Source organism: Hyperolius riggenbachi, chromosome 10 (genome assembly GCF_040937935.1).
Source record: "Hyperolius riggenbachi isolate aHypRig1 chromosome 10, aHypRig1.pri, whole genome shotgun sequence".
In the NCBI taxonomy this organism is placed as follows: Eukaryota; Metazoa; Chordata; class Amphibia; order Anura; family Hyperoliidae; genus Hyperolius; species Hyperolius riggenbachi.
The window spans coordinates 125953913-125969951 of NC_090655.1; the positions used below are offsets into that span (position 1 = coordinate 125953913).

Genomic DNA, 16039 nt, shown 5'->3' on the forward strand with positions numbered 1-16039 from the left:
ATTCAGACTAAGAACTAAAACTATGGCCTCTCATTTGTTTTTAAAACCTCTGTAATCTGTTCTCATACATACTTCCCTCCCACCGCCCAGAGTCATTCTAACAAATGTAGCACCATCAAAGTGACCTTAGCATTCAATGGAAGATGGGATAGCAGCTCCCGGCATCAATCTGATACAGCATAGTGTCTGTTTTCTGTGGGCTTCTGACATTTGGTGCGGTGATATGCAGTAATCCACACATTCTCTGTATTTTAGGAGGAATATAAACCAGGAAAGCCTATTTCTGAAGAAGACTTGAAAAATGCAATCAGCATACATCATTCTTTGGCTACTAGAGCGTCTGACTATAACAAAAGGCCAAATGTCTTCTACCTGCGGACGGCAGACTGGAGAGTATTCCTTTTTCAAGCTCAGTGAGTCTTAATTGCAATAAACATCCTCTCCATGCTTCACACACCTCTCACAGGATGTATAGCAGTTCTGTAACTCGCTGCTCGGGCTGCTGTCATTGGCTCACCATCCACTTCATGTGGCTTCATTTTGGCAAATCACTCAAGGTTAAATAAGTGATCAATGTGGTTTACATGGTGTTGTGCTGCGTTAGCCTACACTAAATGTACTGAAGCCTGTAGAAGTAGTGTTGATGGCAAAACATATAGGCACAAATAAAGTCCACCATTTAGAAATAAGCTTAGACATTTGGATAGCTTGAAAGTCTCAAATTGCAATGCAGAAAGTACTCATGACATCCTAACAGGGCAGTGTTGGCTTCTGACAACAGGAGAGGCAGTGGACGGAAAGACTGCGCCTGTACTGAAAGCATGGAGATCCTGGCAGTGTCCTGCATGGAGTGTAAATCGTCACCACTTTGTATTCCAGCGCATAAGTAGGCATTACGGTATTGTCTACCAGCAAGCCATAATAGTGAGCCTAGACCTACTTTGTATATTCAGATATAAGTTGACTTTGTGTATAAGTTGACCCAAATATTTGACCCTGTGGCTCACAAGTACAGCTATTAACACAGCCAGTAAGAACAGAACAGTGCCTCATATTGCTGCATGTGTAAAAAGTGAGAAGGGGTTGCATAAGTGAAAGTCAAACAATATATGAGTTCTGCTCAACCAGCATTATCAAAAGTTGTATTCAAAAATGCCAAAAGTGCAGGGTGACTGCAGAAACACATAGGCAATAACATGGTGCATAAAACCCTAAACACAGCTCTAGCATATAGATGCATTTCTAGACTAAAGTGTCCCCTGCATTTACCATGCACTTTTGGCACTTTTAAAATGTAATAATACTTTAAGAGCTCCAAAGCGCTACTTTAACAATACTGTTTGAGCAGACTGTCTCAACTTACGCTGTCAGACGCTTCAAGCACCAGCAGCGCAGACCAAAACACTAATGGCAGATGGTACTTTGGGAATGGACAGGGTTTAGTAGAGCAAATTGTCACAGAAGATCGCAATGCATTTTACAGGACTGAAAGTCAGAAATTTAGGTATGAACCGTGTATCAGTCACCCACTATGATTTACTTTAACAAGTCAAACCTAAGTTTCTAGGCTTAGTCGAGTATATACTGTATTTGTCCCTGCAAGTCCATGCACTAAATACTCCTAGAATTGCCCCCCTACATTGTTAAACTTTTTTTTAATGTACTACAGTGTGTACTCTTCATCAGTTCCATCTTGTTCAACACACTTGCACTTTAGTAATTGGTTAGGGAAACAACACACAGCTGTACACATAAAGCTCCATTTTTTTTTTTGGGGGGGGGGGGGGTGTGGTCCACAAATTTTCAAAGTCTTCCCACTTGGCTTAAGGCTTAGTTGATAATGTCTTCTATCTTTTATCTTTGGATATAAAAACAATTGAGCAGTCAAGACCTCTTTCAAAAGGTGCAAGAATTAGGGGGCATCTATGGTCCCAACTCCTATTTCCACTCTCTGCTTATCCTCATACAGACAGCCTCCTAGCATACTTGGAATACATTGCATCACTTCTACACAGATGAGTGGTGTTAAGGTGCCCACTAATGATGCAATCTTTAGTGCCCAATCTTACCACTTACAGTATATGTAATATGAGGGACACTACCTAAAATATCCAAAGGATAGTCACTCAGTTTACCCTTCTGCTGCATACATTTGGTAAGACTGGAAGGTTGCATCATTAGTGGGCACCTTTAGTGTGTCCAAGTACCAGCAATGGTAATTATCCCGCCCAAAATTAATATTGATATTGGCACAATTATATACAGTACTGATATGCTGAAAACCCGTTACGTCACCTTGCCACATGGCGGGTTCGCCCAGGATATCACGAGGCATCTACCATTCCTTCTGAATTTCAATGTAATGGTAGGAACACACTAAATGTAGTGGTATTAGTACAATGTAATGTAATGTTAGCTTAGGAAAGCAAAGACAGGATTGCCTTAACAGAAAGGAGAGGATTTTGAAAGTTACTTGTGTCTCTCTCTTTTTTTTTTTTTAACCAGAAATACAGAACAGATGCATTCATGGATCACCCGCATTAATGTGGTTGCAGCCATGTTTTCTGCTCCTCCATTTCCAGCTGCGATTGGGTCTCACAAGAAATTCAGCCGGCCGCTTCTACCGAGTGCCATAACCCGCCTCTCACAGGTACCTAAACATGTCTTCTAGAAATGTATGTGCTGGTGTCACTGGCTAAACATGCAAAACAAGTGTTCTGTATGTCAGTCCAAGGGCAGAAAATAAATTATGCATGATAAAAACTTATAATTATTTACCTTAAGTTGATGTGAACCTGAGGTGAACCTCGGGTAAAAAACACATACTTGCCTAAGAAGAGGGAAGTCTCTGGATCCTGTAGAAGGCTTCCTTTGTCGTCCTAGCCACTGCCGACGCTCTCCGTGACCCTCCAGAAAATCTGGGCCACGTTCCTCTTCATGCACAAGCACGGCCATGCTGCATTAGTGCACAATATGACGTTTCCGACATCCAAAGAGATAGCTCATGCATTCCTACCCCACTCAGTGGGCATCAGCTAGTATATAAGTACTATACAAAGCTTGCCACCCTCTTGAGTTCCTTTTTCATATATAACTGTGCTGTAGTTCTGTAAAATTAAATATATTACAACATAGCCAGTGCTGAGACCTGTAAAGAGCTATTGGATTAAACATTTGTTCTGGTCTTGTTCTTTTATCTAGGAGGAACAGGTGAAAACCCATGAAAATAAATTCAAGAGTATGTCCTCCAGTTTAGTAGAACACCGTACATCTCCTCCCGACAAGAAGGTAAAAGGAAAAGAGATTGATGAATTTAAACAGAAAGAAGACTACCTGGAATTTGAGGTACACCACATATAATAATCTGATGGAATTTAGTCATTCTTTATGTTCAGAAGTGCCTAACGGAAGTCACATGACACAACCCACTTTTACCACCACTTTCAAAATTAAACAAGGACCAGAGTGTACATTGTAAGCCCTCTCCTTCTAATTCTTTACTCCCCTATCCAAGAGAAGGTGGGTGGAGGCAAAGCTACTACGATTGTGCAGGAACACGTTATTTACCATTATTAGCCACTATTGCATCACCCTCAATATAAAAGAAAAGCATCCATATAGCAAAAAGGTATCATAATAAATCCATGCAAAAAAGCTCAATAAAGTATGAACAATTTATTAGGGACTTGTCCCTTTAAAAGCAAGTAAAACATATCGCAGGGGGTACAGTTAGGATGTCATGGTGATATGACTCATATAATAATGATCAAAGTACCAATACAATGCACAATCATGATAAAATACATCAACTGGAATGCTGGATAAGCTATGTATAACCACACCAATCCCACACTAGATGAATATACATAACTACAGCAAACTGCTTGTAAGCCCACTGCTGAGAGAGGAATAAATATAGCCTGAGAAATAGAAGATGGAAAATAGGAGGAAAGGAAAAGTGCTTACCACCAGACCAGTTGAGACACCCTGCCTGTGCCCCCGCTTGAACCTCACATGTATCGCAGACCCCTCTGCTTCGTCGGAGATTGGAAAATTGGAATAAGGAAGTCCCCTTTTATATTCATCTTAGAGCAGCGTACAATAACGCTGCCCGCACTCTGCTAACTTCCGGATGGGCGTGGCCACGCCTCTTGATGACGTCACGCCGTGCGTTTCAAACCACGCACCGGTGCCACGTCATTTTCCGTGCAGAGCCGCCGATGCGTTCCAACGGCCGCATCGGCGCTCTGACACTTGTAGCAGAGCGACAATGGAAATAAATGTTCCCACATTACAGGCTAAGTAACTTGCAAAGAATAAAACATTTTTTAAAATATATAATTAATTAATAATAATAATAATAATGAATCTAGAAGGTAAAGATGAATGATACTAAGCACGGTCAAGCAATGCCTGAATAACAACAAAGTGAACACCAAACATATCTGGAAGTGTATCACCCCCTAGTGAGCAAGAATGTGTATAACAATAAATACACCACAATACATACATATGTCATGGTTATATAAGTGATAAAAAAGAAGAAATACATAATGAAATATACATAAAAAAATGCAAATTTAAAGTGCTTCGTGCAACAAATCGCAGTTTCTTCGGATGAGAATCGTCTTTAAAATAAAGTATCCAAGTGCAGTCTGTGAATCTGTACAATCAATAATGTGAAAATATATTAGTAATGTAATGGTTCAATCACTTATCAACATATAGTCCCCACCTCTCAAGGTGATTGTATACCTCTGTATAGAATTGCTACTTACTGGCAACTCACACAGATAAAATAAAGTGACATGTGCTTAGTGACCTAAATTTAATTGTCTCTCGACTGCTACTCACTTACAGTCAGGGCAATTTTGTGACCCACCACAATTAGTGTACTGGGAGGGAAAAAGAAGGAAGAACAATGCACATTCACCATGCAATACAACATTAAAATCTATAGTGATCCCATAAAGTGACCAGTGCTGATGAAAATGTGCAAACTGCCAGTGGTTATAAATTTAGTTGTCACTCGACTGCTACTCACTTGCAGTCAGGGCAGACTTGAAAACCCACCACAAGTATGTGCTGGAAAGGAAAGAGAAAGACAGTGCCTATTCCCATGCCAGATAAAGTGACCAGTGTTAGATGTTCAGACTGCCAAAGTGGATCATATAATCCATAAGAAACAAAAGACGCGATAAAATAAACTGTGCAAAAGGTAGTGAAAAAGGGGGGTAATACTCACCAGCTGGTGGTAAAAGCCTCTCAGTATGCAACATCTACAATGTACAAATAGAAATTAATATTCAAGTAAAAAAAACAAGCCATACTGGCTATAGAGCATCAAGACATGGTGGAATGTAAGTCTCAAAATTATCTGGTGTTTATTGGGGTAGATAGCAAGCAAAACTGAACTCTTCGTTCAGTCCTGCGGGGCTACGGGTTTGTAATTTGTAAATCCATCTTAATTCGGCTCGAAGAAGCCTATTCACTACATCTCCTCCCCTGTTATTGGTTTTAATTTGTTGTAGACCAGCAAATAACCACCCTCTTAGAGAGCCCCCATGGCTATTTAGTGCGTGTGTGGCTAGCATAGTTAGGGTTTTTCCATTCATCTTATCACGTCCTGCTAATTTTGCCACAGACACATGTTTCTGCAGTCTCAATTTGAGTATGTTCTTAGTCTGGCCCACATATTGCCAGCCACAGGGGCATTGCAGCAGATATATCACAGCAGCCGACTTGCAGTTGATAAATTCATTGATAAAGAATTTCTTGCCATTAGTTTTACTGATTACATATTTCGTAGCTCTCATGTTGGGACAAATTGTACAGTTCCCACATGCAAAACTTCCCTTTGTTACTCTACTCCGACAGGGCCTCTGAAAATGGCTGTTACACAATAAATTTCTCAGAGTGGGAGCTCTCTTGGCCGTGACACTGGGGTATGTAGTAAGAAAGGGTTTTAAGTCCTTATCATTAGATAAGATATCCCAGTGCTTAGAAATGACCCTATAGAGTTCATTCCACTGACAATTAAATGGAGTTGTAATACGTATCTTCCCACTCTGATTCCTATTCCTGTGGGTGCCTTGTCTCTGTTGTAATAATACCGACCTAGGAATTGCTCTGGCTTTCCTTAATGCTGTCTCAAGGCATCTCCTCGGGTAACCCCTTGCTTGAAAGCGTCTCTTTAAGGCTTCAGCCTCTTGCTCAAACTCAACTGATCCTGAGCAATTGCGCTTAATCCTAATAAATTGACCCACAGGTATGTTCTTTTTTAATTTCGTGGTGTGGTGTGAACCGAATTGCAATAAACTGTTCACCGCTGTTGGTTTTCTATATACATTGGTAGACACATTGCCAGTGGGGCTCTTTTTGATGACTAGGTCCAAGAACTCAATGTGGTCCAAAGACATATGATATGTAAGTAATAAATTGAGATCATTTACATTTAATGCCTCAAGAAATTCTTGACAAAGATCTCGGGGCCCCTGCCACAATATTAGCAGGTCATCAATAAACCTGTACCACCCAAGAATGTGTGGGTGGTACAGGCTGTATTTAGGTGACCACACGACTTCCCGTTCCCACCATCCAAGATACAGATTGGCAATGGAGGGGGCACATTTGGCCCCCATCGCCACGCCTCTAACCTGTAGGTAATATTTGGTGTCAAAGATAAAAAAATTATGTGTCAAAACAAAGGCTGTCATCTCCAGGAGAAATTCTTTTCTATGTATAGCCAAGTTTCCCATGTTTAAGAAGTATCTGATAGCTCTAATACTTTCAGCATGTCCCACATTGGAATAGAGTGATTCAATGTCACATGTGACTAACCATGTGTCTTCTGACAATTCAAGACCTTCAAGGTGATTCAAAAGATCACCTGTGTCTCTGATGTAGGACTCTAAGGTAGTTACCATAGGTTGCAAAAAGGAGTCAATGAATTGACAAGCCTTCTCTGTCATGCTCCCTATCCCCGAAATAATAGGTCTTCCTGGGGGACATATGGGGTTCTTATGGACCTTAGGGAGCATGTAGAAAGTTGGAATTGTCGGATTCCGTTTCCATAGGAATTGTGATTCTTTATCAGTAATCGCACCCTCCATTTTGGCCATATCAAGGAGAGATTTGAATTCTGCTTGATATCTTTCAAGTGGATTGACCGGCAGGACTTTGTAATATTTGATATCATGAAGTTGTCGCCCAGCCTCCCGCAAGTACATCTCAACCGGCCACACCACCACGTTGCCCCCCTTGTCTGCCTCTTTTATAAGTATATCTGTTCTTTTCCGGAGTGTTTGAAGTGCCTTCTGTTCCATGCGATCTAAATTACTGGGTAGCCTTTGGGAGGTATTTATAGTTTGCAAATCCCTGCAAACCAACTCAAAGAATATTTTAATTTCTGATGTAAAAGAGGGTATAAATTTAGAAGGTGGCCTAAAGCCTTTATTACTCACCACACTATCATCGTTTTCTTGTAGCAGGTCCAATAAATCATCAAATGCCTGTTGGTCTTGTGCATCAAATCCAAGATCGATAAATTCCTGATCCTGTAACGGCTTGGTTTTATACATTTTTTTAAGCGTTAGACGCCTGCAAAATAAGAAAATATCTTTTAGGACCTCAAAATGATCCATTTGATTATTAGGGGCGAATGATAGGCCCCTAGACAAAACCTTCTTTTCATATATTGATAGTGGCTGTGGTGACAAATTAACCACTTGTAATACCTCGTCATCAAGTCTATGGTGTCCATATTTTCGTTTTTTAATTTTTGGATCTCCTCGAGTTCCTGAGGTGTGTGAACCACTGGCACCTCCTCCTCCGTTTTGTGCCCCTTCTATGTCGGATCCTGTTATCTCACTAGAGTCAGACACATATGAGGTGACACTTGTATGATGTGGTCTGTCGGGCACTCTATTGGGTGGATCCTCTATGGGATTATGGCCTTGTTTAGGGAGCCTTTTTTTCTTTTTCCAAAAGTCCTTTCCTTTCGGGTTTCCAGAGTGTCTCCATAGGAAGGCTTTTTTTAGACTATAATCCATCCTGTCTCTATCTAATTTTTTCCTTTTGGTATTGATAATATCCTGCTCTATCTTGCCAAGTTCCTTCTTTAAATCAACCATGAATGTCTCTATCCTGTCCTTTGGTCCTGCCTGAATAGCCTGGCTTTTCAATTCCGTGATTTTGTTTCTCAAATGCTCAAGCAATTCTTTGTCATAATCAAGTAACATATCCACAATTATATGTGAACATTTGGCAAGTCCTTCCTCCCATGTCTTTTTTCTATCTGGGTTAAGCTGCCATGACGGAAAAATTTGTACCCGTAGTCCCCGTGGATAGATTCCCTCATTATCATAACCTTCTAATGACTTAACATTCCACCACGTCTTGATGTAGGAAATGTGTGCATCCTTCAACTCATGAAAGATGCGTTTGGCGTCCTCAGATATCCCATCGCCAACCCTGCTCACAGTATCCTTCACAAACAGTGTTTTAAGTTTGTCCTCCCAACAGGATTCTAATGTATCCAGTAAATCCAGATTCATATTAGACACGTGATAGGCTCTATAAGAAACCAAAGAGATTTCATTTAGTAACAGTATAAAGCAACAAGAGAGCCAGATAATATTCATGTATGCCATGGATAGGTAATGTCAAACTCAATATAAAAGAAAAGCATCCATATAGCAAAAAGGTATCATAATAAATCCATGCAAAAAAGCTCAATAAAGTATGAACAATTTATTAGGGACTTGTCCCTTTAAAAGCAAGTAAAACATATCGCAGGGGGTACAGTTAGGATGTCATGGTGATATGACTCATATAATAATGATCAAAGTACCAATACAATGCACAATCATGATAAAATACATCAACTGGAATGCTGGATAAGCTATGTATAACCACACCAATCCCACACTAGATGAATATACATAACTACAGCAAACTGCTTGTAAGCCCACTGCTGAGAGAGGATCATTATTATATGAGTCATATCACCATGACATCCTAACTGTACCCCCTGCGATATGTTTTACTTGCTTTTAAAGGGACAAGTCCCTAATAAATTGTTCATACTTTATTGAGCTTTTTTGCATGGATTTATTATGATACCTTTTTGCTATATGGATGCTTTTCTTTTATATTGAGTTTGACATTACCTATCCATGGCATACATGAATATTATCTGGCTCTCTTGTTGCTTTATACTATTGCATCACCCGTCCTAAATAAGATATTAAAGTAAAGTTATAACTTTGCCCATTTTAAAATCTCAACTTACCCCAATTTACATTCCTAAATGTATCAGTGATGGTGGAATCTTTACTGCTGGCAAGGTGCATCACTGTGGGAAGATTCCCCTGCTCCCGCTCACCACCAGTCTATATTGTGGTTTATAGCCTTCCATTTATATTTTCAGCTGTATTTTCAAATTGGGCTGGTTTAGGGATAGGTATTTTTCTTGAATGCCAGTCTATTGTTACTTAAACATTGCAATAATCTTGCACTATTATTGACTTATATAGCACTTAATACTTGATTTGAAATGTAACGGCACTCGGCACTTTTTAGTTATCTAATATATTTGATAATCATTGCTTTATTGATAGATACCGGTACTCTGCAGATACCAAGATATTTGATGCACTGTAGTAAAAAGAAAATTTGGAAAAATAGATGCAAAACAAAGACATTCATATTTATTTTGTTTTGTAGATTTATCATTGCAATAGAATTATTAAAAACCATAACTTCTTGCAAGTTACTGTTAATGACTGTTATAGAAATAATATTTTTTATAGTATACTGTTAATTAGAACTGAACTGCAGCTGGCACACAGTGATTATGCGCACAATCATGCTAATTAGGAAGAGCATTTGAGGTCTGATACTTGAGAGGTCTTGTAATTGAAAAGCCAGCCAGACGCCCTTCATATGGGAATGACTGAAAAATATTATTATTTTTTATATAAAAGAGGAAGGGTAGAATACCCAGTACTGTGAGTTCCACTTAATGTTAATTCTGCTACACGTTGCCACAAAAGTAATGTGAGCGGACCTTTACTGCAGAAGAGAGAAATTAATTGAACATATGAAGCGCCAGAATAGTTTAACCTCCCTGGTGTTATGATTATTTCCAGATTTTAGGGTTTGAAAGTGGTGCAATTTTTTTACATGCTTTTAGACCCTAAAAAATCTTACCAATAGATCTGCGGTAGCCCTGCACATTACTCACCTCCCATGGATCCAGCTCGGGGTTACCGCTCCGAGCTGGGAATTTCCAGCCTGACTCGGGGTTACCGCTCAGAAGGCTAAAGCAGACTAAAATAGTTCATATCACTCTAAGCAAGGTGTGAATAGCTCTCACTGTTAGCAGGGTAGTCATTTAGGTTTTAAAAGAACAATGGACTTACAAAAGTATGTTTTAGGGAAGGAACCCAAGGACAGCCTGCCACCTTGTGGTCAGGTGTGAATCTCTTGAGACTCTTGGCCCAGATTTTACCTATTAAAACTTATATAGAGCAAATACAATGCATAGCCCTGTATAAATAAATACTTAGAAAACAAATTACATAGAGAAACAATGGCATTATAGATCAAAGCACAGTTGTATAGCACAACTTGTGCAACGTACACATAAATAGGTCAATTGCCGATAGCAGTACCAAGATACCAGTAGGTGAAAGGGCTATTCCCATACAAGCTTACCTTCTATAGTACATTTTGTTACAAGATAATACAAACAAGGCACAATGTACAAAGTTATGATGTACAAGTGTAAGTTTGTACAAGTACTTCTTTTGTATATTTAAGAGATGACACACATATGAAAGGGAATGATCACAAGCACAAGCACAAGCATTAGCAGAGGAGAATATATTTTGGGTGCCCAGGCTGCAAACTGAATTCCCTCAGGAACTTTACTGACCTGAGGAAGCGGGCAGAGACCCGAGAAACAATTGTCTTTTTTAATTGTGCTTGAATAAACCTTACCTGATCTAGACCTTTGCTTTTTGGGGTTGGTTCATCTAGAAAGGTAAGATAACCTCATGTATTTACTTATGTCTTTATAATGTTTACTCTGAGAGATCTTTATTTTTGTATGCCTCCACCCTTCTTCATTGTCTGCTACACCTCCTTTGGAGGTGTCCTTCCCACTTGTGTGGGGCCATCCATAGCTAGTAAGGACCCCAGGAGAGCGACCACCTTGTTTCCTGGCAGGATCTGGAGTACCGAGCATGGATGGTGTTTTCCCCGTAGGCGATATACGTGGTTGCAGGTTTTGCAGCCCACCTCTGTTAGTTTAACTACTCTTGTAATATTGAGCTAATTTTATCCTATGATACTGCACCATTTGGCTCCTGGTCTCATCTTTGTCACACAAGCTACCGTGGTTCCACCACAGTGACCGCCCTTACTTCTATGTATGTTCTCATCACAGTGATCCCCATGAATATATTAATAATTTTGCCCTGCACTAGGTTTGTCAAGGGTTTTTCATGCCCATTGAGCTTATTGCTGCTGATTACTATAAAAAAAAATAAAAAAATGAATACATGTTAAGAATGTAATCATATGTTACCCGACTAGTGAGAAGGGAGGGAGTGTATGGATAGTGCATTAGGACAAATCCAAGTCATAGCCCTCTTCTTTACACAAGAGCAGGTCATTACTGACTGTGAGCTATAAAATATTCAGTCTGTCTCCGGAAGCCCACATCTGCCGTACAAGACTCAGTCCTTTCAACTAATGGGCTGCTCTCTGTTACCATTTGGTAATCCAGGTCCAGTGGAGTTCAGAGAAACTTTTTTAAACGGGTCACATGTTTTCTATATAACAAATTGTGATCTTTATTATGCAATGTCACGGTGTGTTACTTTAAATACCCCTTCTTCTTGTCAGATAGATCATTAGGAAATGCATATTATTGCCAGTAGTAGCAGCTGGGAGCTTTTTTTGTGCATTTGACAAGTAAATGCTTATTTGAAGTCACCTGGTTTCCAAGAGCTGACATTTACTCTTTTACAGATTGTGTTTTCCTAGCTTTCTTAATCTGCCTCTCCGTGTTATGATCAAGCTCTTTAAAGCAGTAGGATCAGCCATACTATGCCAGGGAAAAAAACACATATATAACTAGATAAATACTTGATCTACTTACATAACACATGTATTGTACTGTCCACGTTTTGATTTCAGTGAATGTTATATAGTAAATTACGAGAATTCTGTTCCTGGTGGGGGCCATGTCTTTTGCCCACAATTTAGGCTAACTCGTGATATCATTTCTGCCCTTCACTTTTTTTCTTTTCTCCTCCAATCTCTGAGTCACCTTAAATTGCTTGTAAACACAAGTGAGCAAGCGATCAGGTTTCAGATAAGCGGCTGGCAGGGAAATAAAGGGAAGAGGAGGAATATATTATAGATAAAAAGAACCCCCCCCCCCCCCCCCCCGCATGCAACTGTTTGGCACTGACTACTAAAGGGCCAGTGCTCCTTAAGTATGTCATAACAGCAGAAAACGTTTTCAATGCAGGATTAGCATCTTTATCACTTAATACACTCAGACCAGTTGCTGCTGAAATGTTATTTTTATGGTGACACTCCCACTTTAAGGCTCTTTGTGTGACAGCCTTTGCTGAAGATCTGGTTACTTGTGAGGTACTTGTGGGCCTATCTTTGGTGGCCATTTTGGTAGGCTGAAGCTCCCTCTTCCTTAGTGATGTCAGCTGTACTAGCTTCAACAGCCATGGCTTTCTCTTCAGTCTCATCACTGCCACAACACGGTGGCATAGTAGGCAGCAATCTTGCCTTGCAGCGATGGGTCCTCGGTTTGAATCCCAGTCGGGGCATTATCTGCACAGAGTTTATATGTTCTCCCCTTATTTGCGTTGGTTTCCTCCCACATTCCAAAAACATACAGATACGTTAATTGGCTTCCCCCTAAATTGGCCCTAGACTACAATACTAACACTGCACAATACATACATAGACGTAAGAGTATGGTAGGGGATTAGATTGTGAGCGCCTGTACTGTAATAATATATAAGCTACTGTCAAAGTGGCACATTTGCTGGAGATTGTGGTCTGGGGTAGGCTTAATAGAGTCCTATAGAAAAAATAGATACTTGCAGTGCCTCCACTTGGTTCAAAATCATGGTGCCCTTTACCATTTTCTCAGCTTTTAAGCCAACCACATTGGGACAGAAAGTGTTGCAAGACGCACACAGTATTGTTAGACTTGTGCATTAGTCTCCCCATGTGTGGCAAGTGAATACTTTAGTTGGCACACTACAGGAAACAATTGCAGGGTGGAATTTTCTAAGCAATTTTTCAAAGTCTCTGCTAACAGAACAATCTTTATACATTCTGCTGTAGGCACTAATAGGAGTATCACCCAAGATGCACTAAGAAATACGCATGAATTGTAAATTGCCCTGTGCTGTTATGATAGGTCTAAATAATTATTTCCTTCTATTTTTCTCTGGTTAGAGCTTTTTGGGTCTCCGGGAACGGCTCCTGGATTTTTTTTTATTGAGGGTGTTATGCAGGTGGTGGATCCAGCACTAGACTAGCTGTTGACCTGCGGTGTGCAAAGCAAAAATGTCCATGCACTGGAAAATGGGCGTGGCAATTACGGGTCATGGAAAGGTACCAAATGAAAATGGCACCTGTGTAATTCACAGCGAGTAGACAGTAACAGCACTGTTAAGCCAGATGTAGGCACTTCCGCCTCCAGTATAGGTAGCCAGATGTCCCATATATGTATAAGCCCCTTCCCTAGGATTGGTGGCCAGATGCTCCCAGTATAGGTATAAGCATAGGTGCCCCCAGTATAGGTAGCCATGCATAGGTGTCCCAATATAGATAGCCAGGTATAGGTGCCCCCAGTATAGGTAGCAAGGTATAGCTGCATCCAGTAAAGGTAGCCAGGCATAAGTGCCCCCAGTATAGGTAGCCAGGCATAGGTACCCCCAGTATAGATAGCAAGTCATAGGTGCCCCCAGTATAGGTAGCAAGGCATAGCTGTCCCCAGTATAGGTAACCAGGCATAGGTGCTTCCAGCATAGGAAGCCAGACATATAGGTACCCCCAGGACAGATAGCCAGGCATAGGTGCCCCTGTATAGGTAGCCAGACATAGGTGTCCCTAGTATAGGTATAGGCATAGATGCCCCCAGTATAGGTAGGCAGGCATAGCTGCCCCAAGTATAGGTAGCCAGGCATAGGTGCCCCCAGTATAGGCATAGGTATCCAAATTATAGGTAGGCAGGCATAGGTGCCCACAGTATAAGTAGCTAGGTAGAGGGGACCCCAGTATAGATGGGAAGGCACAAGCACCTCCTGTATAGATAGCCAGGCATAGGAGCCCCTTGTATAGGTAGCCAAGCATAGGCATCCTCAGTATAGGTAGGCATGCCTAGATGCCCCCAGTATAGGTAGCCAGGAACAGGTGCCCTCAGTATTAACCTCCCTGGCGTTCAATTTTCCCAGGATTTCTGTGCAAAAAGTGATAAAATTTATTTTTAAAACTTTTTTTTTTCCTGAAACTTGCCAAAATGTGTCAAGCAAGGGTTTAGTATACGGTGCAGGAGAGTATTGATGTGTATGCACGTTTATACTGTTCACAGCATGTTTTTATGGACGGATATATCTGTCCATACCGCTAGGGAGGTTAATAGAAAGGCATAGGTGCCCCAGTATAGATGGCCAGGCATAGGTGCCCCCAAAATCGGTAGCTAGGTATAGGTGCCCCCAGTATAGGAAGCCAGGTAGCTAGGTATAAGTGCCCCCAGTGAATTTAGCCAGGCATAGGTGCCCCCAGTATAGGAAGCCAGGCACAGGTTACCCCAGTATAGGTAGCCAGGTATAGAGGCCCACAGTATAGGTAGCCAGGCATAGGTGCCCCCAGTATAGGTAGCCAGGCATTGTGCCCCTAGTATAGGAAGCCAGGCATAGATTAACCCTGTATACGTAGCCATAGGGGCCCACAGTATAGGTAGCCAGGTACGGGTGCCCCCTGTAAAGGTAGCTAGACATCGGGGTTCCCGGTATAGATAGCCAGGCTTAGGTGCCCACAGTATAGGTAGCCAGACATTGTGCCCCCAGTATAGGTAGCCAGACATTGTGCCCCCTGTATAGGTAGCTAGGCATCGAGGCCCCCAGTATAAATAGCCAGGTATAGCTGCTCTCAGTACATGTAGCCATGTATAGGTGCCCCTATTATAGGTAAGCAGGCATAAGTACCCCCAGTATAGGTAGCCTGGCATAGGTGCCCCCAGTATAGGTAGGAAGGCATAAGTGCTCCCAGTATAAGTAGCCAGGCATAAGTGGTCCCAGTATAGGTAGCCAGGCATAAGTGCCCCCAGGATAGGTAGCCAGGTATAGGTGTCCCCAGTATAAGTAGGAAGGCATCAAACACACGCAGTATAAATAGCCAGGTATAGCTGTTCTCAGTACAGGTAGCCATGTATAGGTGCCCCTATTATAGATAAGAAGGCATATGTGCCCCCAGTATAGGTAGCCAGGCAAAGGTGCCCCCAGTATAGGTAGCCAGGCATAGGTGCCCCCTGTATAGGTAGGAAGGCATCGAACACACCCAGTATAAATAGCCAGGTATAGCTGCTCTCAGTACAGGTAGCCATGTATAGGTGCCCCTATTATTGGTAAGAAGGCATAAGTGGCCCCAGTATAGGTAGCCAGGCATAGGTGCCCCAGTATAGGTAGTCAGGCATAAGTGCTCCCAGTATAAGTAGCTTAGCATAGGTGCCCCCAGTATAGAAAGCCAGGCATGGGTTACCCCAGTATAGGTAGCCAGGTATAGGGGCCCACAGTATAGCTAGCCAGGCACAGGTGCCCCCTGCAAAGGTAGCTAGACATTGGGTCCCTGGTATATATAGCCAGGCATAGGTGCCCCCATTATAGGTAGCCAGGCATTGGTGCCCCCAGTATAGGTAGCCAGACATAGGTGCTCCCAGTATAGGTAGGAAGGCATCGAGGCCCCCAGTATAAATAGCCAGGTATAGCTGATC

The 16039-nt window shown here is 41.5% G+C and overlaps 1 protein-coding gene across 4 annotated transcripts in view; it reads left to right on the forward strand.

Annotated features, from left to right (window-relative positions):
• Positions 1 to 16039, forward strand: part of LOC137535995 (PH and SEC7 domain-containing protein 1-like) — a 492113-nt gene that overhangs the window by 407989 nt on the left and 68085 nt on the right. For all 4 annotated transcript variants that reach the window (XR_011024492.1, XM_068257916.1, XM_068257918.1 and 1 more), the window contains exons 14-16: positions 256 to 413; positions 2506 to 2650; positions 3202 to 3345. Coding sequence is in view for 3 of the 4 variants with exons in the window: in XM_068257916.1 (XP_068114017.1) it covers positions 256 to 413; positions 2506 to 2650; positions 3202 to 3345 (447 nt within the window). In the remaining variant the exon portion in view is untranslated. The remainder of the gene's footprint in view (positions 1 to 255; positions 414 to 2505; positions 2651 to 3201; positions 3346 to 16039) is intronic.